General features: G+C 37.4%; 3 protein-coding genes across 3 annotated transcripts; all 3 read right to left on the bottom strand.

Moving 5' to 3' along the window:
• Positions 1 to 6280: 6280 nt before the first annotated feature.
• LOC149398263 (putative disease resistance RPP13-like protein 3) lies at positions 6281 to 7831 on the bottom strand. Its single transcript, XM_089614535.1, has one exon. The coding sequence runs from the start codon at positions 7829 to 7831 to the stop codon at positions 6281 to 6283; it is 1551 nt and encodes a 516-aa protein (XP_089470661.1).
• An 8029-nt stretch (positions 7832 to 15860) lies between these two features.
• Positions 15861 to 16893, bottom strand: LOC149398262 (disease resistance protein Pik-2-like). The gene is made up of 2 exons (XM_089614534.1): positions 16463 to 16893; positions 15861 to 16368 (listed from the first exon to the last, which is right to left on the bottom strand). The coding sequence occupies exons 1-2, from the start codon at positions 16891 to 16893 to the stop codon at positions 15861 to 15863; spliced, it is 939 nt and encodes a 312-aa protein (XP_089470660.1).
• Positions 16894 to 17573: 680 nt separating this feature from the next.
• Positions 17574 to 21254, bottom strand: LOC149398261 (disease resistance protein RPM1-like). The gene is made up of 2 exons (XM_089614718.1): positions 18856 to 21254; positions 17574 to 18345 (listed from the first exon to the last, which is right to left on the bottom strand). Exons 1-2 carry the CDS (start codon positions 21207 to 21209, stop codon positions 17835 to 17837), a joined length of 2865 nt encoding a protein of 954 aa, XP_089470844.1. The 5' UTR covers positions 21210 to 21254; the 3' UTR covers positions 17574 to 17834.
• Between the last annotated feature and the right edge of the window lie 293 nt (positions 21255 to 21547).

Raw genomic sequence — 21547 nt, 5'->3', positions numbered from 1 at the left:
AACAAAACGTTGGCCAATTTTAAATTGCAACACTTTTCGTGGCTTAAGCAGCCAATTTTTTGTTATATATATGTAATGGGAAACAATATTTGAAACTTTCGCTATCAAAAAGTATTTTTAGTCATGATATCCGACACAAGTTACAAACACATATTTACCAAAACTTATCATAGAGTGCATCTCAAAATTAATTCACAATGAGTGCATTAATCTGATTTCCTAAATTCAAATGTTTTAGACGAGAAGGGAAGGAAAGATTAAGGCTCCGTTTGGAACCCGGAAAATAAGAGAGAAAGTGAAAATAATAGAAAAAGTCAAAATTCTAATTGTGTTTGAAAGTCATAGAAAATATGAGAGAAAATTGACGGGCAAGTAACGATGAGACTAGGGACGGAGCTAACTCAAGTCCAGGGTGGGCTCTAGCCCCCTCCCCCTCAAATTTTTTTATTTACATTTTTTGCGCATTTTTTAAAAAAATTTACATTTTTTACCCTAAAATATTTACACTTTTGACCCATTTTTTTTTAAATTTCATTTTTACCATGAATTTTTTTTAATTATAGCCCCCTAATTTTTTTTATTTACAATTTTGCCCATTTTTAAAAAGTTTTACATTTTTACCCTAAAGAATTTACACTTTTGACCCATTTTTTTCAAAAAAAATTTCATTTTTACCATGATTATTTTTAATTAGCCCCCCTAAATTTTTTTATTTACATTTTTTGCCCATTATAAAAAAGTTTTACATTTTTACCCTAAAAAATTTACACTTTTGACCCATTTTTTTAAAAAAAATTCATTTTTACCATGATTTTTTTAATTAGCCCCTCTTAAATTTTTTTATTTACATTTTTTGCCCATTTTTAAAAATTTTTACATTTTTACCCTAGATAAATGTGATCCCCTCATAGACAAATGTAGAGAGATTCTCATTTTCCATTTGATTTTCGAAGGAAAATGAAATCCTCATTTTAGTTATACACTTTTCCTCGCATTTTCCATCATATTTTTTTTCTACCATATTTTTCTCAATCCAAACAACCCAAGTAAAATAGGAGGGATTTCAATTTTCATTTTCCTCTTATTTTTCGGGTTCCAAACGGAGTGCAAGGGAGATAATAGAAACAAGGAATAGTTTTCTAATTTTTTATTCGTCTTTTTATTTCTTGCTGGGTAACAAAAGGTGCATAGAAAAAAGAGAGAAAATATATCTGAAAAAACAGAGATGATAAACAGCTAAGCAAGGAAAAGACGGTGATAAATTTTTTTACTAGTGGCAGACAAGATTGAAATATAGGTAGGGAAAAGTTTAGCTCGTTAAGAAAGTGTTTATGTCGTTTATGAGGCAATGGGCCAAAGAAGAGAAAAAAAAAAATCAAAATAAAGAAGAAAAAAAAAGGCCAGGGAGACCAAGATTCCAATGTACGTGGCAGATCACAATAATTTAGAAAAATCTATATTCACTAGCTAATTTTCTACTTTAATTTAATTTAATTACACAAATAGTCTAACTTTTATACATGTGCCATTATACATAATTTCATTTTTTTCCCTCTATCTGATATAGTTGATGGTTATATTTAAAATAAATTCTTGGGCAAATTATGTTTCTCTCTATCCTGCTTTTACCTTCTTGTTCCTGAATAAAGATTTTAAAGGCTTCTGAAATAAATTTAAATTACCAGCCTTGTATGTTAAATTTACCATTAAGGTAGAGTTTTTTTTTTCATCTATTGAATATATTTTGATGATTGCATTTGTCATGTTCACTAAACTTTCATAGGCTTTTAGTATGTCATTTCACGAATTCTACTTCCGATTCTCGTAGTTTATCTGAAAAAAAATTCTTGTTTTTTTTTAATTTTATTTAAAATGATCGGAATAGTAAATTTACTTACCAAATTCGGATAGAACTTCCATATTATTGCCTACCCACTCTAGATTCTCTAACGGATTGGGATAATCGTTTTATCAGATTCGTTCTTTATATTTCAGGTGATTTCGATCATTCTCTAATTATATGCAATCGTAGTGGGGTATTCAATTTATCACCTTTTTTTTTTTTTGGGTTACATAACCCAAATCATATATTCTTCGGAATTATGTAGTTAAATTTATATTGCACATTAATTCTCTTATGAGTTTGAATCATTTTGTCACGAAATTTTCTTCCGAGTTTTTGCCACTTCTAACAAATAAGATTCGAATTGAGATTCTTCTCCGGTTAAGCGGTGTTATGGTTTTGTCTTGCTTAGGGCTTTGCTGATACGTGTTTTAAAGCTAAATACCACACAACGGAAAAGTAAGATAACATTCAATAACTTTAACAATGTTTTATATGAATTGATGACTACAAAATAATAATCAAACTATTATAAATATTAGAAACTGATCACCGCTTATTTTTTTTAGATAAACGATCACCACTTATTTGAGTCCAAAGGAAAAAATGGAAATTGTAGAAAGAAAAAAAAAACTAAAAAAATTAAAGAAAAAGCAACACCAAATCTATATAAGAATATGGTAAGTGATATATAAATATTAATTATGTATAATAATCAGATAAAGAAGGAAAGCAAGACCATCTCTAACACACTCAATAATAAAGTGAAATGTGATAAAATGAGATTGAATATGCTCCAACCCAACCTCATTTCCTACTCATTTTGGAGTACGTGAATAGGGAAACTCCAAATATGGAGTTTCACAATTCATTTCACTCTATTTTGAAGTGAGATATTAATAATATTTAAATAATTTAATTAATTACAAAACGACCCAAACTTATTATATTTCAATATTTATCATGTAATTATATTATTTTATCACAAAATCATTATATGTTATTCTAATTTGGTATGAACATCGATTAAGTAATCACTAAATTACATGGCACTTATACATATTAAAGCCCTAAAAAACAAATTGCTAAATATTATAATTACAAAGTCAAGTCTAAATAATATGATAGACATAATACAAAACAAAGTTAAGTGCAAACATATTGATAAATCATGGGAAAAATATATTAATGAGTAAGACTAAATAAAAAATTGTTTATTTTTTGTATTTTTGTTATCTATAGTTTATTATATATATATATATATATATATATATATATATATATATGTAAAGATCTTGTTAGTATATTTTTAGTATGATGCACTTTACTTTATAATAGTTTGTCAAGTATTTAAATGTTAAATGAAATGTGTGTTTATATTATAAAAAAATAGTATTTTGTATTTATTGGAGAGTGACGTAATCATTTTAAATTTATATATATATATAAAATATATATATATATATATAGTATGGTTGGATACAAAAGATACAAATTAAATATATATGAACTATATTGTAATTAATAAGAAGTTAAAATTATTAAAATATTAGAGAAAATATGGAATATGTTTTTTTTTGTGTTAAAAATAGAGTATTGGGTTGGAGATGAAATACTGTTTGAAATGATATAAATTGTATTTTGGAGTGCAAAAATGTGCATTTATCCTCTAAAGAAGAAAATACCAGAGCATGAGTTAGAAATAAAAAAACAAAACAAAAACAGACTGGTTTGGCAGGCTCAAAATTTGTGCAGGAAGGAGAAGAAAAATATGGAAATGATTGAAAATAAAAAAACAGATATAAGATTTTATTGTTAAATGTCGAACATTACATCAAAATAAGTAACTAAAATGATGGTTTTTTAGTCTTTTAGTTTTTTTTTTTCTTTCGATTTAATAGTCTTTTAGTAACATTTATCATATAACAATTATTTATTTTTAATTAATATAAAATTAACTTCCGAAAAAGTGGGGTGGCCTAAGAACAGATTAATATATATATATATATATATATATATATATATTTTATATATATATATGATATATATTGCCCTCATATATCTTCTAAGAACAGATTCATATAAAATATATATATTATATATATATAATATATATATTGCCCTCATATATCTTCTAAGAATTAGATTTCATTTATATTGGTTATGTTAATTTTGTCATGAACACCCGCCTGGCTGTACACGAGTTTCTAGATAAGCCTTATTAATTCTCAATCAAAAAGTAATCCCACAACGGGAGAGATTAATTTTATGTTTAGGTCTGAGTTATTTGAGTTTTTACTTTGCTCGGTTGAGTTTTTTAAATAGGTGGATTCAAATTGTGACCCTAGGGAAGATCTCTCAGTTGAAATCCTAGAATAGACTGCCCTTGCTTCTCCTAGTCTATCGGGTCTGTCTAACTCAGTTCTAGCTATAAGGGGAATTATAACCAATTATATAACAGAGGTTTGCGTGATTAAAGAGTCTACGGACAACCTAAAACCCAAATTCGTCAGTGGTAGAAGTCTTAGTCTTGCTTAGTTTGTCATTATCTTGGAAGTTCACTTACTCGAACTCCTATTTTTTTAGCGCGTTACTTTCCAACGCCTAAACATATGGTAATCATTGAGTTAACTTGAACTGCAGTCCACACAAGCTCATTTCCTTGATGGCAACCTTACAACAATCTTTGAGTTTATCTAAGAAAGGAGATTATCGAATGTACTTCGTATTTCATTCATTGCTATGCTAACCCATGCACTCTTAGTACGATAAAACTATCCTAGAGCGTATTCAAAATTGTATTTGACATATGTCCTCCACACATTCTCAAATACGAGAAACAGAGTAAACAGAATGAAACATAAGAAGTTAAGTAGAAAAGGAAACTCAATTCTATGGGATAACGACAGGAATGTAATTCTCCCGAATTACGAGATAAGAGTGGCAGAGAGAATACTAGTTACCCAAACCCGCTCAATTGGGCCAAGCCTAATATCTAAAATAAATGTCGACAACTAGAAATTTGGAGGAATGGAAATTTATACCCTCTCTGCACCGATTCGAAAGAATAGTATTCTAAAGTAACACACGACTTATAACAACTTCTTCAAAGCATAACAACAAAACGAAGTTATAAACTAGATTATAAATATAAATTTTAAAAGTCGTACTTTTCTTAAAGAATGTCATTTATAATGATTTTGACTGGTCCATTCTAAATCCGAAGAGTCTTTCGATCAAATAAATCTTGTTGGAGAGGGATCAATCTCATTTCCCCCAGTTACTTCCAAACCTTGGCCAGAGTGTCTTCTTTACCGACAAGATGAATGATGGAATCAGATAGATGAAAGATACCAATGGCCGTCTCAGACATTTCATCTCTCTGATCTTGTGGAATGTCTTCAGGCCACGGTACCGAGTCGGAGATGACACTGGGCAACCTCTGTTGTGCGAGAAAAGCGGAGATTTTGCGGCGCCAGATGCGGAAATCTTTGGTGTCGTCAAACTTCTCAATGTTGATCCTCATCGCTGGAGAGGGATTCCAAGAGTAAAGCCCTCTGTCGCGACGAATTCGTGTTGGTGCTCTGCTGGGGTTCGTCACTCATTTCTTGATCTCCGATAGGCTCAACAAGGCGATTAGAAGCTTCTGCGTCCGCCAGGGTGTCGAGATATCGGAGATCAAGATTGACGAAGACGTGTAATCAAGATCGATGAATGGAGCTCTGATACCACTGTTGGGATTTGAATCCCCTGATTTCACACACACACACACGCGCACACGCACATGCACACGCGCGCACACACACACCCAGACTAAAACTTGCACAATACACCATCAACACACACACACAAACACAGGATTTGTTGACGAGGTTCAGCTTGAAAGCCTAATCCCCGCGAACTCCTCAATTAAGGTAGTTTGAGTGTATAAACAAAGATCAATGTCGCTTTTTTCCTTCATTACCGTCTTTACAGCGTACTTCAGATCGGCAGGAATTACACAATGAAACTGATCCACTCCTGTTTCCCCGAGCAAGATTTTCCTTCCTCATTGATGATTCTCTCTCTCAATGGGCTTCCCAATTCTCACTTTATCTCTCTAATTAGAACTGTAAAAATTTGATTTATAACGGGCATATCAGAGCTAATCCTACACACCTCGTAGGATCTTGACATGTCAGCAAGTATAAAACAGACTACGTAAACGAAATACAGATAAAGAAATAAACGACATAGCACTACTTGAAGCTGATACTCACACTATCCAAATATTTGCATTTACTCAAACTGATTTGATTGTGATTAATGTCCATTCTGGTACTCATTTCATTTGCATATATATTGTAATCAATCAACAAAATATGCTCAAGTAGCTGCGTTGATGAATGCTCTTCTCTGTGCCTATTGAGTAATAATAAATGTACCTGATTTTTTGGGTCAGTCCTCAATGTCATCGCTGAAGAAGCTGAGCACATCACTTTTGCAACTCGACTGACCGATGATCTCCCACCGGAACCTTTCAGCCGAGTATGTATCTCTGTCGCCATCGCTGTAAGAGAAACTTGGCCAATATTCGAGGTTGGTAGCCTTCATCCGGACGACGCGGTGTATCACGCAGTGGGAGCGGCAAAACCCTTCGCACGTTTCGACCAGGCGCCTCCCGACAAGCTCCTGCAAATACTCTTCAGCAACTTCTTCCAATGTCATTTCTTGTGTTTTTTGTATGAACCCTTCCTCGATCCACATCGTTATCAGCTTCTCGCTGTGGATCATCGCATGTTGTTCTGTGAAGACGCTAAAATATACGATACACCACTTAAGGTGCAGAGGCAGGTCGTCGAAGACCAGGGAGACGACTTCATGTACGTCCAATTGTAACATAACCAGCCTCCGTTCGAGATTGCAAACCAGTGTCCTCCACTCTTCCGCAACCTTTGGCTTCATTGAAAGCAAGCCCGCCAGGACTTTGATTACGAGGGGGAAGCCTTTGCATATCCTGACGATCTTGACCGATGCATGTTTCAGCTCCTCGGGGCAACGTCCCTCCGGGTCGAGCCAGAACACAGTCCTGCAGAAGAACTCCCACGACTCGTCTAATGTGAGACGCTCCACCTTGTGGACGCGGATGGATTCGGAAGAATCCGCAACGGCTGCGTTGCGAGTGGTGACGATCACCCTGCTTCCTACGCCGTCGTCCGGCAAGGCAGCCCTCACAGCATCCCATGGCTTTCTCGTCGACACGTTGTCGAACACGATCAGGTACCGCTTCCTTCTTAAAGACTCCATCACCGACTCTGCGAGCTCATCCATGCTCATCTCGGACAGCCACTTAGTTTGGAGGACCTGACACGCTACCAGCCTTAGAATCTCCTCTGCCGCAATGCGCCCATCGGTGACTGTGATCCAAACACGGATCTCAAAGTGCTCGACCACCGCGTCGGTGTTGTGTATCCATGTCGCCAGAGCGGTTTTTCCGATCCCGCCCCTGCCTAAGACCGCGATGGCAGACCACCCCGACTCTCCTCCCAGCAAGACATCGTTCATCAGGTCTTTAGCGTTGACTGCTGCGGCGCCAATGAGCTCCAAGTTCTTGTGGTAGCGGCGGTTGACTACCGCGGCGGACCAGCGCTCTGGAATCCCGTTCAGCCAGATTTGGGTCAGCAACGCCTTGATGTTTTCGATGTTGCGGTCAAGATTGTCACGGCCTATCAGCTTTTCGATCAGAACGCCTGCTTTTTTCAGGTAACTCCTCTGCTTAACTGTCATCACATCATACTTGTCGAGAACGCCTTCGATGAGGTTCGCCACTTCCTTCATCTCACCTGGGTGGATCCTCTCATAATCTTCCTCGTCAATGCTTCTGTCCGCCTCTTCCATCAACCTCTTCAGCAGATCCAGCTCCTTCCTTAGACGTTCGATTTCCGAGTTTCTGCCGCTTCCGGCTAGCTGATACGGTCCGAAACTAGCTGATACAATTCGCTCAGCCATTTTCTTAGCCTTTTAAAACGTCAGAGAAAAGGGGTGTTTACTGTTGAAGAAAAGTTGGGTTTCATCTCCAAGCTGTCTGTTTTAATCTAACTAAGATTTGCCTTGCTTGTGTTTCTGAGAAGTAGAGATGAACGTCCCAGGATGTTTCCTCAACCCTGTTAAGCTTTGCTTTGTTGACTGGTATTTATGACCCAAAAACTAGCTAAGAAATAAACATTATATTGACTATAACTCGCTCCAAGTCAATCCTTCTTCTTTTTTTTTTATTTTTATTTTTTATTTAAAAAAAAGCCGCTTGTATTAGTCCTGAAATGATTTTTTAGAGCAAACGAGTTAGATGAACCGTGCGTTGCCGCGAGAAACGGATTTTTATTTTATTCCGACTCTTTATATAGATGTGAACCAATATTTTATTTTATTTTATAGACTCTTGTAATTTGTCAAAATTAATATAAATTATGCACATATTTGTAGTTAAATTAAGGAAAAATAACACATTTATACCCTGTGTTTTAGTGAAATGTCGAGTTTAACCTTCGGTTTTCAAAAATGTCGAGTTCATACCCTCTGTTTAACTAAAATGACGAAATTATACCCTATGTTTAACTAAAATGATGAAATTATACCCTGAAATAGACAACAGTGTCACAAATATTCTTTTTATTGACTTTTCATTGACGTTGACTATAATATTTATAATATAAATACCAATTATCTTTATTCATTCGCACCATATATGTAATTTATTTAAAAACTAAAAAATAAACAACAGTCTCTTAATCGTGAAGAACACAGAAAGAGGCAATGGGTAAACATCGATAGTTGATAGTCATCAAAATCGCATATTCGAACAGAGAATCCAAGATTTAGAGTTACAATTCGAACACGGAATGAAGTCATTTCTTAGGCGGTATGAGTTTTATTATTTAATTTCAATTTAAGGCTATTTTTATTTCAAAATTGAGAATTTGGAAATTAGGGTACTGATTTAAATTTGATTCGGTTTTTCTCATATAAGAGTTAATATCAATGAAAGGGAGATTTGTGACGCTGTTATTCATTTTAGGGTATAATTTCGTCATTTTAGTTAAACAGAGGGTATGAACTCGACATTTTTGAAAACTGAGGGTTAAACTCGACATTTCACTAAAACACAGGGTATAAATGCGTTATTTTCCCTTAAATTAAAGTTTATAAGTTTCAGTGTGTATACATTAATTGTTTTCCCACGTTCATTGATTTTGACCTCTATATAAGACTTGGTAAATTATTAAAATATATTTATTGTGAACATATTTTTTTTAGACACTGTTAATATATTTTTATTAAGTGACCAAGTTATTGTTGATTTTTAACAATTATAGATGAACTTATTATATGCTAGTGTAACGGCACTTAATATTTTTTAAATTAATAATATCTCAAATTTTTATTTAACAACATAATTAAAAACTTGTTTGTTTTTCTCCTAGTAAATTTTGATACCTAGAAATATTATTAGTATTTTTAGAGTAATTTTAATATTAATGCGTAAACATTACACTTTCACATAATTAAATTTGATCTTAATTTGTAAATTGTATAGAAAAATAAATTTATTACATCACCAAACATTATATATATATATATATATATATATATATATATTAAATTATATGCACATATAGAATTTTATATTTTACATACTCTAGTAACTCTAATTTTATATTATTTATAATGGATGTGGTGTGTGACTTAGTTATTATAAATTTTATTGGTCAAATATAGTATGGTAGGTTTAATTTTTAGGGTGAATTTCATACATAAAAAAATTACAACTTGGTAAACATTTGTTGGCAATGGGGCAAACTGAGAAAAGAAAGGGAAAGAGAGACATAAAATGTTTTTTTAGGGAAGTTCCATATCCAAAATGACCTTAAATATTAGATATCCAAAATGAAATTATAAACTATACATAACATATAAAAAAAGTAATAAATGAAGGAGAAACAGAGTAAATAAGAGAATATAAAAAATTAACAAAAATTGTTGGTCCTATTAGTACTATAACAGTTACCAGTTATTGCATTTCAAATTAGTAATATATATATTAGTAGTATATCGAATTATAAATAATATTATTAATTGTTTAATAAAATTACAAAATGATGTATTGATTTGGAAAAATCTAAAAGGCCACAATAAGAAGAATCTTAGTCTATAGAAATCAAAATTATTTGTATTATTTAAAAAAATATTATTTTAGTTCACAAATAAAAGTGTATGAGAATAATCAAAATGGTTTCTTTAGCAAATATAGTTTTGATATTATAGTACGTTCCAATAAAGAAATAAAAATAAATATTTTACAAAAAAGATTTAAAGAATTGACTACCGTATACGGTCAAACAATCTTGTGTTACCAAAAATCGTACCCTAATACACGATTGCTCAAAATTATCAAATTAATGGGCCTTATGATATGTGTGGTTATTTAATTGATATATATTCTTTTTTACTGATAAAAAAAATATATAGAATACTATCGAATTGATATATAGTCTTTCTTATAGATAAAGACAAATATAGACAGTAAAAGAATAAAAAATCAATATGATATCTGAATTACAAAATGACAAAACATGGTTATTTATATTGTTATTTGAGCTGACACTATGGGTTTGATGTTGCTAGCTGACACGTCACACAATGTTGCTAATTTTCACTTTGTAAATGTCCCTCCTAACAACACGCACAGTTTTATTAAAAATAAATAAAAAAAATGTTGCTACAGTAATCACGTACCAAACTTTTTTAAGATTAAAAAAAACTTTATTCACTGATTGGTCGTTACAGTTTCTACAGTGATAATTGATATTGTACTATGTTTTAGTATATATAGAATGATCATAAACACTCTTATCTTTTAATTAAGCCTTTTAGTGCGATCCACGACCACATCCCAGCTTGATAAGATTATTGAGTTAAGAGATAGCTTAATATTTTAGAGAATTTAGTCACAAGACAAGCGTGAAAAGGCAAATTAACACTTGATCTTGAACTGCACTTAATTATAAATAACCTCTTAACACTTCCTTGTATTACAATTATTTTCCCTCTTTTATTTGACAACTCAAATCATTCGTAACTGATGCAGATTATTAGATATCAGATTTTAATACAAAATCTTTATATTTTATACCTTAAATATTTTGTATTTATAAATAGATTTATTATATATGTAGTTAATTATATATAGTACGTATACATACACATATAGTATTAATATATAATATCCACTTGGGCAGACGGACGGTAGTTAATGGTACCCGTGGCTACCGTCCGCCTCCTTCTCTACCGTTGGCTACCGTTAAGCCGTAATAATTGTAGTAATTGTGGCAGCAGTGTGGGTAATGGTAGCCGTTTGCTATCGTTGGTGGCGTGGGTTTTAATTTTTTTTTTGTCTTTCAATCTCATCCGTCTAAAATGTAGTTACCGTTTTTAAAATCAATAGCTGAAAAAATATGACCGTTTTTGACCGTTTGAGCTCGGAAATAACAAATGTTTTTACACTTTCATCTTCCTACACTATAAATACAACTCATTTCAATACAATTTTCACAACACTCTCCATCAATTCTCTCTACAATTACCTCTACAATTCTCTACAACCAAATCCCTATATATAATTTACATACTTAAATTTTGCTATACAATTTATATTATATACTTTGATTTAAAAAAAATTATATACTTCAGTATTTATTACAATTTATATTATATAGTTTTGATTTTCCAAGAATTATATACTTAAGTATTTATTACAATTGGTATTATATAGTTTTGATTCTCTAAAAATTATATACTTAAAGTTTTTATTACAATTTATATTATATAGTTTTGATTTTAAAAAATGTCTGGCGAGTCATCATCTCACCGAGGCTCTCGTTGAGGTTATCGTCGAAGTTCTAGTCGCATGCTCACACCATCACCATCAAGCCATGAAGACGATACTCAAAATCAACAAGTTGATCAACCAAATCCCTCATCTCCAGCCATCCAATATCCACCAAACTGGTTGAATCTTTCTCAATATCCCAATTTTGAGGACACCGAAATCCCTCCCGTCCCCCCTCCAACATATTCATATCAAGCACCAACCTTCAACTTCACTCAAGAAGAGATGACCCAACTAAACCAATTTGCCCCTGTCATCCCTTATGTTCCACAACAACCACAATATTATACACAACAACAACCACCACGACTACCACCACCACAACATGCCTCTACCTCACAACAACCACCCGATCTCCGGTTTACGAAGACACTTATATGGCATATCAAGAAGGACTTCGTAGATTTCAACGAGAGTCAACTCCTCCACCAGAAGAAAATCCAAAAGCCGATCCCGAAGAAAATTCACAAGCCAATATCCCGAAGAAAATCTCCAACCTCAACAAAGGAGAAAAAGAAAATCTCGTTCCGAAATGTGGAAATATTTCACCGAGATCAACGATGACGAAGGCAGACGTCAATGCAACAAATGTTGGAAGATCATCAACGCTAACAATAGGGGTCAAGGGACTTCTGTACTTCACCACCACTACAAGATGTGCGTCCAGACCGGGTCTTCTTCTTCTCAGATAAGTACACACGATCCTTTGAAATTTAGAAAAGAACTTGTTAATTCGATCCCGGTTTTAACGGTTTCGTCTGAATCGGTATTTAGTAGCTCGGGTCGCATAATTGACGATTGAAGGAAGAGTTTGAAACCCGAAATGGTCAAGGCATTAACCGTTTACAAAGATTGGTGCCAACACAAAGGACGTTCTCAAGAAACATTTATTAACATTGATCTTGTTGATAATTTTTTATCTAAACTTCCAAGACATGAGTATTTCATAATCTTGTTGCAATGTTTTTATCATAATCTTGTTGTAATGTTTTACTTGTATTTTTTATAATAATTATAACCACGGTTTTCCTCCGTCACAAGTGAGGGCAATTAATAAAATTTGCATGGTATCATCCATGATTTAAAAGTTTACATATTAGCCCTTTTTATGAAAAGTTATATATTTTAATCCCTTTGAATTACCATTTAAAATTGATTTTTTTTAGTAAAGTAATGGAAATTAGCGAAAATGCTAATTTCCGTTAAGCATAATGGTAGAACCGCTACCGTAAACGGAAGGCAAAATAATGCCTGACAGTAGAACTGCTATCGTTAAGCTAAGGTAGGCACACTAACGGTAGCAGTAATTCCATTACCTACCAATACCCAAGATGAATAGTGTATGATATTACGATATTCTATACATATATATGTAGTACTAATATATATATCCACTACCATATATAGTAATAAGTTATATTAATCATATATATATATATATATATATATATATATATATATATATATATATATATTAGTATTCTCAATATAAATAGTCAATTTAAGCGTTTGACATTGCTAACTAGTCAACGTTTGATAAATCTTAGGTAAATAGCCACTTTCATACGTAATAATCATTTTCATATAGCAAACGTTGGCTATTTATCTAATATTTACGTCTGAAAGTGGATATTTACCTAAAAAGTACCAAACGTTGGTTATTTAGCAATGTCAAATGTTTAAGTTGGCTATTTTCTTAATTTTATGTGTATATATATATATATATATATATATATATATATATATATATATATACGTTTAATTAGTATTAACGTAGTAGACTATTTAATATTTTATTATATTTAGTTTCTAGAATTAAATAAGTAGTAGTGTTTAGGGTTTTGTAATAAATAGGCTTTTAGGCCTCTATGTAACGGAAGATTTTTATGAATGAAAAAAAGAGAGAGTTTTCTTCAATTTATGTAGACTCGGATTATAGGAAAAAACGGAAAAACACTCTCGATCAAAAGATCGATTTTTTCATTCATTCAAAACTGAAAATTACAAGCTAAGGAAACAAATACTTATAGAGTTTTAATTTTCCGAAATAAAACGACAATCAAGTCATAAATGAAAAGAAGACTAAATAAAAACATAAACAAATAACATGCAAATGGGAAAGCAAATAATGTAAATAAAGAAACAAATAATCGAAAATAGATGGCTGAAATTCCTCGAGATTGGGAAAGTTGCCAAAAAGCCGAAAACTACCAATTTGAGAAACGATGGAATTTCGCTAAATGCTAAGATCATGTCCTTTTTCCGTGACGTTGGTCCCGTTGGTCCATAACTGCAAGCTGTCTTTGCGCCGCATCATTCTCCACCGGTCGGAAAATATTCGTCCTCGAATTTGTAATGTTGTTTTGCCGTCATGGACATCAGGTGGCTCACCGGGGTTGATCTTCTCGTTCTTCACGTCGGGTGGCTTGTCGGGAGGCTTCTTTTCCGGAATCAACTTGGAATCCACCTCGGTTTTCTTCGTGTCCTCATCGATCTGAGCTAGGAGACTCGCTCTCGGTAGGGTCTGATTCGCCACGCTCAATGGGAATGTCTCGGTGACTTCACTCGGAACCAAAACAATATCGACCCTTTCCGTTGGATCCAAATATGATTTGTGAACAAAGAGAGACATGCTCGTGTCACCATCGATTCTCTCCTTGTTATATTCGGCCTCTTCATGCTCTGTTTCTTCGTACACAACGTTGTTGTGCACGGGCTCCTCACCCACGCCATCACCGTACACCACATCACCGTAGTCCGACATATCATACACGACTTCGTCGTAATCCGCCTCATTGTACACGGTCTCGCCGCTCCGACTCATCGTACACGGCCTCGCCGTACTCCGCCTCATTGTACACAGGCTCGTTGTACTCAGTCTCGCCGTATTCCAACTCATAAGTAACTATTCAAGCTATCATTATTAATACACTGTTATTGTATCACAGTACACTAGAAGTTCAATTTATATTGAATGAATTAAAACTGAATACAACCTACAGTTGATTATTATATCTAACACTACTTTACATCAATCAGTAATTGACTCTTGTTACCAGTATTTAACTAACCGACTTATTACTCTAATTACTGTCAATTGACCTGTCAAGAATACATAGGTTAGACGCCAATTAAAATATCAGAAAGCAATTCGCCAATAGGCTATACGTTGACTTTGTTTTTCGTCATCTAGGAGTAGCCATGACAAGTCCTAAGAAATAGTCGCTGAGTCATGTCGTTCGCACACAATATAGAAAACTAATAAGTGCAAGTAAATAAAATACGTTGAGAAATGTTCCTCCAAAGTGCTATGTAGGATCAAAGATATAATGCTTAAGCTTCACTAAACACTCTTCGCTTAGCCTTAACTGTAGCATAATATATATAGAGATATTCATATTCTCGTAGTCGTACCTGATTGTTTATGGTCCGTCCTCAATGTCATCGCTGAAGAAGCTGAGCCGGTCATTTGTGAAGCTCGTCTGACAGATGTTATCCCACCGAAATCTAGAGGATGTAGACGCCACGTTTTTGTTGTCAGCGTCGGAGAAACTCCGTCGAAAACTCGAGACCGATGCCATCTCTCCTTCGTCCTCGCTGTAAGAGAAACTCAACCGAGAGTCTTGCCGGCGGAAACCACCCGTGTCTGCATTGGAACCGCCGTCTTTCAGGCAGCACAGCGGATCCGGCTCCCCGAGCTGGTACGAAACGTAGCCTCCGTTGGGGCGTATGTGTAGCGGAAAAGAACAGAAGGTATGTGCCGGACTTTTGGAAAGTCTGAGCCCTCATCTGGTTGGGTATGGAGCACGAACTCGTCAGGCATGTCATAAAATGACACGAGTTTCAAGCGGCTCAACTGAGCTATGCCAGCTGGCACTTCCTCGAGAAGCAGGCTCGGCCCGATCCTCAACTCTTCTAGAAGAGGCATGGCATCATCTGCGATTTAGACCGCCTCTAGGCCCCGCATATCCGTCAAAACAAGCAGCTTGAGTTTTCTGAAGCCGTGGTTGAAGACGAGCCGAGGGCACAAATTAGGCATACAGCAGAGGCGGTGTAGCGGATCGTCGGCAGTGCTCGAGAGACTCAAACACATTAAGCGAAGGTTTCCATGACGGCAGACCCAATTTGGAAGGCATCGAAGCGCACCAATATCGCTGGCAGGGTCAGGATGGCCTGCAAGTCCAGAGTCTCGTTCTTCAACGATTCTAGATGCAGAGACTCGAGATATGTCATCTTGCTGATGCAGGAGCAGAGAGCATTCGGGAGTTCGGATGTCAATCTCGAGACTTTCAAGCTTCTCAGTTGGTTCAACTTCTTCATTTCTTGTATGGCATCCACACCGCTAAGGCTCGCATCAACCGTTTCAAGTGTTTGAAGGTTCGAACAAGCCTCGATCCCTTCCTCGATCATCACGCCTTTCGCATAATCGAGACCCTCTCCGTCGACGTCGCTGCGGCTCGCCAATAAATGCCGTAGACTGCCGAGTTTTTCAATTTCCATTGGTAGCTCAGCCAAGAGGCTTCTACTGAGATCCAACACCTCTAGTTTGATTAGCAACTGTACTGTCTTTGGGAGTTTTCTCACCCGTGTGTTCTTCACACTTGGGTAATTTAGACACGGCAAATATCCCACCTCTTTGGGGAGGACTTCAAGCGGAGAATTTTCAATGTCCAACATTGTCAAAAGGTAAATACCTCTTGAACAACCTAAGCAACGCTGAATCTTTCAGAGGACCAGTATTGATAAGAAAGACAGAGCGAGCATAAGATCCTTCCACGACTTTCATAGCCTTCTCAACCTCGGAGGCAGAGGAGAGACTTGCACGCCGGCATTTTCCTGTCAAGCTCAAGCTCTTTCTATGGCGAACCGTACAAAAGTTGTGATCGCTGGCCTTTTTGCAGACTATCTCGTACATCAAATTATTGACTCTCCAAAAGCTGTCAATGTCATAGAACCTGTCACACGCCTCGACTAAGTTTCTGTCGACGAGCTCCTTCAAGTACTCCTCTGCCACTTCCTCCAATGTCGCACCCCGCTTCTCTTGCACGAACCTCTCCTCGATCCACAACCTTACCAACTTCTCATTACGGATCGGCGACTCCTTGGGGAAGATGCTGAAGTACATGAAGCATTTCCTCAAGTGCGGAGGCAGATCGTCGAAGCTGAGCGCGATAATCTACGAGAGAGAGACGAATCCCGTGTCGTCCTCAAGACTGAAATTCTCGAGCAGCTTCTGCCACTCCCGCGGGACCTTCGGCTTCGTCGAGAGAAGGCCCGCGACGGCTTCAAGTGTCCTATTGAAGAAGCCCCGACGTCCCTTCTCGAAGAGCGATGTCAAAATCCGGCCGACCGTGTTTGAGAAACGCCGTCGGACGAGTCTCACAAGTGATGTGCAGATTGTCTACAATGATGATGCTTTGGAGTGAGCGAAAACCAATCGCCCCTGAATGCCTTCATTTACATAACTTTTATTTTAATTTCCCTATACTCATTTACTTGAAGTTTGAGAGGGCAATATGTAGCCATTCTAGTTGTCGAAGTACAATAAATCATGTTGCATCATAGAGAAGCATTATCAGCAGGCTTCTCTTACCAATTCCGTTCTCTATACTCGGCAATGAAACTTGTACTACGAATTTCCATGAATCAGACAAGTCAGTATTTTCCAAGACAATGTGAATGAACTTAGAACACAGTTTAGTACTACAGTTTAGTAGAGCTCATGTTAGTATTTGGTTAAATGAGTAGCTGGATATTAGTTCTGACATGCATGCATGTGTCGACTGATTAGTACTTAACGTGGTCTTAGTATCTATATATAAACTGCTTCAAGCTCCGACTGCCAGAGATCAACTTTTCTACTCTAAATGAAAAAAAAAAATGGGGATTTTCAGAAAATACCTGAAATATTTTCTCTGATTATAAGAATAACCAATAGTTTAAAAAAAACTCAAAAACACTAGTCCTGAGAAGAAACTGACGATATATTACCCATTACCGGAATTCGCATACGTAGACAAGAGTGATTGATAACCAAATAGAGCTTCTAAGACCATGCCATCTTCATCAGTCCTCGATGTCGTCTGAGAAAAAACTGAATCGGTCGCTTGAGAAACTCGGCCGGCTGCCCCTGAAAGACGATGCCACTGAGTTTGTGTCTGTGTCGCTGTAACAGAAACTCAAGTGAAGGCTCTGCTCATCGTCTTCCTGAGAGGCTGAATCGCCTTGCAAATGATCTTCCAAGCCCCACTGGCCGAGCTCATACCAAATGTACTGTCTTCCCTTGACTCTGTACCAGAATTGGACCGAAGGTATGCGATCAACCTTTCCATACTCTGATCCTCCGTCGGGCTGAAGATCGAGCACGAACTGGTTCGGCATGTCGTACAGAGCCAGAGATTTGAGATGACTCAGGCCTCTGATTCCGTCAGGGAGTTTTTCCAGTAGAGGGCTCGGCCCGATCCTCAGCTCTTCGAGATTCGGCAGAGCACCGTCTTCTATTTCCACGGCCTTTAGCCCTGGCAGCTCTCGCAGAACGAGCAGTTTCAGGGCTCGGAAACCACCTCCGAAGCGGAGCCTGTCGAATACATCAAGTGGTGAACCATTTCAGACGTTTGAAATACTAAAACTCAACTAAAACAAAAAACAATTAGACAAAGACACGGATGCCTAATCCCGACCACTTCCGAAGCGGTCACGAGGCACTCATGTATATCGAATGCTCCAAACTTGATACGAAGTAAAAATGACATTGATTGCCCCTATTTTTTTAAAATGCTAAGCTTTTAAGCCCCTTTCACGTTTTGATCATAGTAATGTCCAAATCCCATATCCCAAATGTAGGAATCGATGATCGGCGAAACCTTAATAGGTCGATGAATTCCCAACTTAACATAAACCCGCAAACTCTAGTGAGAGCCCCTACCCTTGAATCTCTTTAATTAAGCTCTCAAGTAAAAAAAACACTATAAAGTTTATAACTGATTTATTTTTGCAATGATCATTCTGTATTTTTATTTCTCACCATCAAAAACTAAAAAAAAAAGTGAAGAGAGATGAAACAATAAGAACAAGATTATTTTTATACCTGTCGCCGTTGAACGCGCGGTAGAGCCAGAGGGATACTAAATTTGGCAAGAGAGAGAAGTGAAGAAGTGGGTCATCGACCAGACCAGAGAAGCTCAAGCACACCATTGTCAAGTATTGGAGGCTTGAGACCCAGATCGGGAAATTACTTAGTCTTCCCTTGAGGACTAGGCGCTCCAGAAGAGGCGGTGGGGCAGCGGTAGATCGCAGATCGAGGCTCTCGTGACCGTCCCGCAAATGCAGTGTCAGGTGAACTAGGCCAGTCATCTTCTCTATGGACTTGCATAGAGTTCTCGAGTCTTCTCCGGTAAGCCTAGAGACTTCGAGCCTTCTCAGCTTGGACAGGCTCGCTAGCTCTGTCAAGAGGCCAAAGTTGCTTCCCATGTTGTGTTCTTCGATCGTCATAAGGGTCTGCAAGTTCTTCAGCTTCCACATGCCCGGCCTTACCTTCACGCCTCGCGAGGAATATAACCTGATTTTGTCTTCGTATCTGCTGGCTAAAAGGTGTTGAAGACTCTGAAGCTTATAGATCTCGACCGGGAGCTCGGTTAGGAGGGTGTTTCTAGCGTCCAGTGTTTGTAGACCGGTGAGGTTTCCGATAGACTTTGGAAGCTTTTTCACCAGAGTGTTCTTCAAACTCAAGTGCTTCAGATAGAAGAGATTTACGAGCCCTTTCGGGAGAACTTCGAGCGAAACGTTCTCGAAAACCAACGTCTTCAAGAGCTTGAACTTGTCGCAGATCGCGGCAGTAAAAGACTTGCTCGTAGGGGCGAGGAGATCGAAGAGGAAAACGGAACGGACTCGAGCGCCACTATAGTTTGCAAGGATGTTTTTCTCTGCATAGTGAGATATAGAAAGGCACAGAACTTTGGAGTCAAAGCGCGAATCCGTTCCGTCGCGGATGACTGCACAGAAGCCGAGTTTGTCCGCCTCATTTCGTGCCATTTCATGCATCAAAACAGAGACTCGGCAAAACTTTTCTAGCCCGTAAAACCCTTGGCACGCCTGAACCAAGTTTCTACGGACGAGCTCGTCCAAGTGCTCTTCCGCGTCCTCTTCGTCTTCAAGAAAACCCTCCGCGATCCATATCCTGAACATCTTGTCATAAGGAATCATTGAGCCTTTAGGAAAGACGGCGAAGTACAAGAAGCAGAGCTTTAGTGGGTTAGAAAGGTCTTCGAAACTACGAGCCATTATTTCGAAGACGTTCTGCTCAAACAACACATCGAAACAACTTCCGAGCACGTCTCGCCACTCTTCTCCCGTGTGAGTCGCCCTCAGCAACCGACCCGCCAACGTCACGATTGCGAGAGGCGAGCCCTCGCAGATCTCAAGAAATTCTTCGGAAATTCCCTCCATTTCCTGAGGAATTCGCAGTTCGGGTTGGTCGCTCTGGAACGCGATGCTGCAGAAAAGATCGTGAGACAAGGCTTCGGACAGAGGTTTCAACCTGTGAATGTTGTTATCGGATAAGCCCAATCGAGAAGAGGCCGCGACAGTCTCGCTGCGCGTGGTCACGATTATCCGGCTTCCATTGTTGTTATTCTCCGGCAAAACGTGTTTCATGGCCTTTAGAAAGTCCTCTCTCCACACATCGTCGAGGACTAAGACATACCTTTTACCACGCAAGTTCTGTCTCAGGTCCGCCATCAGTGCCTCTTCGGCGCTAGAAGACCGGCCCACGGTTATCCACGAGCAGAAGTCAAAGTGCTGAGTCACCGCTTCGTCGTGGAAGACGATCTTCGCCAGAGCGGTTTTTCCTACTCCGGCGGCGCCTACGATGGAGATCACCGAGAGCACCGACTCTCCTCCGATCAGACTCTGGACCAATTCACGGCGCGCCGAATCGATCCCCACGAGAAATTCCTCGAGAAACGGAGTGTCGAAGCGAGGGCTGAATCGACGGGAAGCTCTCTGGTCCTCCAAACGAGGGTGGTATCTCCGGCGGGTCTCCTGGATTTCGAACACCAATGTTCTGACCTTTTCGACGTCGGAAGCGAGGTCTCGAGATGCCATGGCCGCCACATTTTGGCTGAGCCGGTCCGAGGACTGGCCAAAGGGGTTGGCGAAGCCTCGTTGACTGCGTCGTTTCAGCGCTTTGAGAGCATACGCAGAGGCGACATCTTCGGCAAGGTCAGAAGCCTTTTTCAAGAGCTCCAACCAGCTCTGTAGCGGCGTGAAATATTCCGATTTTTCACTTACGCCGTTCAGCAGTAAACGAAGGAACACCAGCGAAGAACGTAGACTTTGAACTTCTGATATTTCAACTGAGCTCAAGTCTCCGACCAACAGTGAGGCCAAGTCTCCGATCGTTTGGGAGGTACTCAGTAATGCCCTCTCCGGGATGACCTCCATGATCTGTGAGTTTATCAGATCCAAATCAGTTCACGACTTTTACAGAGTAAGGAAGACTTTAGAGCATAAGGAAGACCAAATGTGAGAATTTTTAAAGCGTTGGGAAGCAGAAAAATAAAATATAAAATATATTATAACATACACGAGAGCTGTGTCCTTCGGAGTTGGTCGGAATTTGTTTATTTTAAGACCATACTTTATCCCATCACATTTTATTGCAAAAGTTAAGATATATGAAAATCAATCAAACAAATATTAGATATTCCAAAAGTAACTTGATGAGTCAGAATCTACTTATTCCAAAAAAAAAAAAAAATGGACGACAAGGAACAAGAAGA

This window comes from Urtica dioica, chromosome 5 (genome assembly GCF_054948205.1).
Source record: "Urtica dioica subsp. dioica isolate 48M chromosome 5, U.dioica_male_clone48M_v1_H2, whole genome shotgun sequence".
NCBI lineage: Eukaryota > Viridiplantae > Streptophyta > Magnoliopsida > Rosales > Urticaceae > Urtica > Urtica dioica.
The sequence above is the reverse complement of the archived record's forward strand: the minus strand, read 5'-3'. Positions and strand labels throughout refer to the sequence as shown.

What these genes read in the sequence shown, in the direction of transcription:
- LOC149398263 (XM_089614535.1), bottom strand. Translation starts at nt 7,831, where the DNA reads ATGGCTGAGCGAATTGTATCAGCTAGTTTCGGACCGTATCAGCTAGCC.
- LOC149398262 (XM_089614534.1), bottom strand. Translation starts at nt 16,893, where the DNA reads ATGTACTTCAGCATCTTCCCCAAGGAGTCGCCGATCCGTAATGAGAAG. An exon ending in TTGCTTAGGTTGTTCAAGAG is followed by an intron (nt 16,369 to 16,462) that starts GTATTTACCTTT and finishes AAATTACCCAAG; the next exon opens with TGTGAAGAACACACGGGTGA.
- LOC149398261 (XM_089614718.1), bottom strand. Translation starts at nt 21,209, where the DNA reads ATGGAGGTCATCCCGGAGAGGGCATTACTGAGTACCTCCCAAACGATC. An exon ending in CGCGCGTTCAACGGCGACAG is followed by an intron (nt 18,346 to 18,855) that starts GTATAAAAATAA and finishes TGTATTCGACAG; the next exon opens with GCTCCGCTTCGGAGGTGGTT.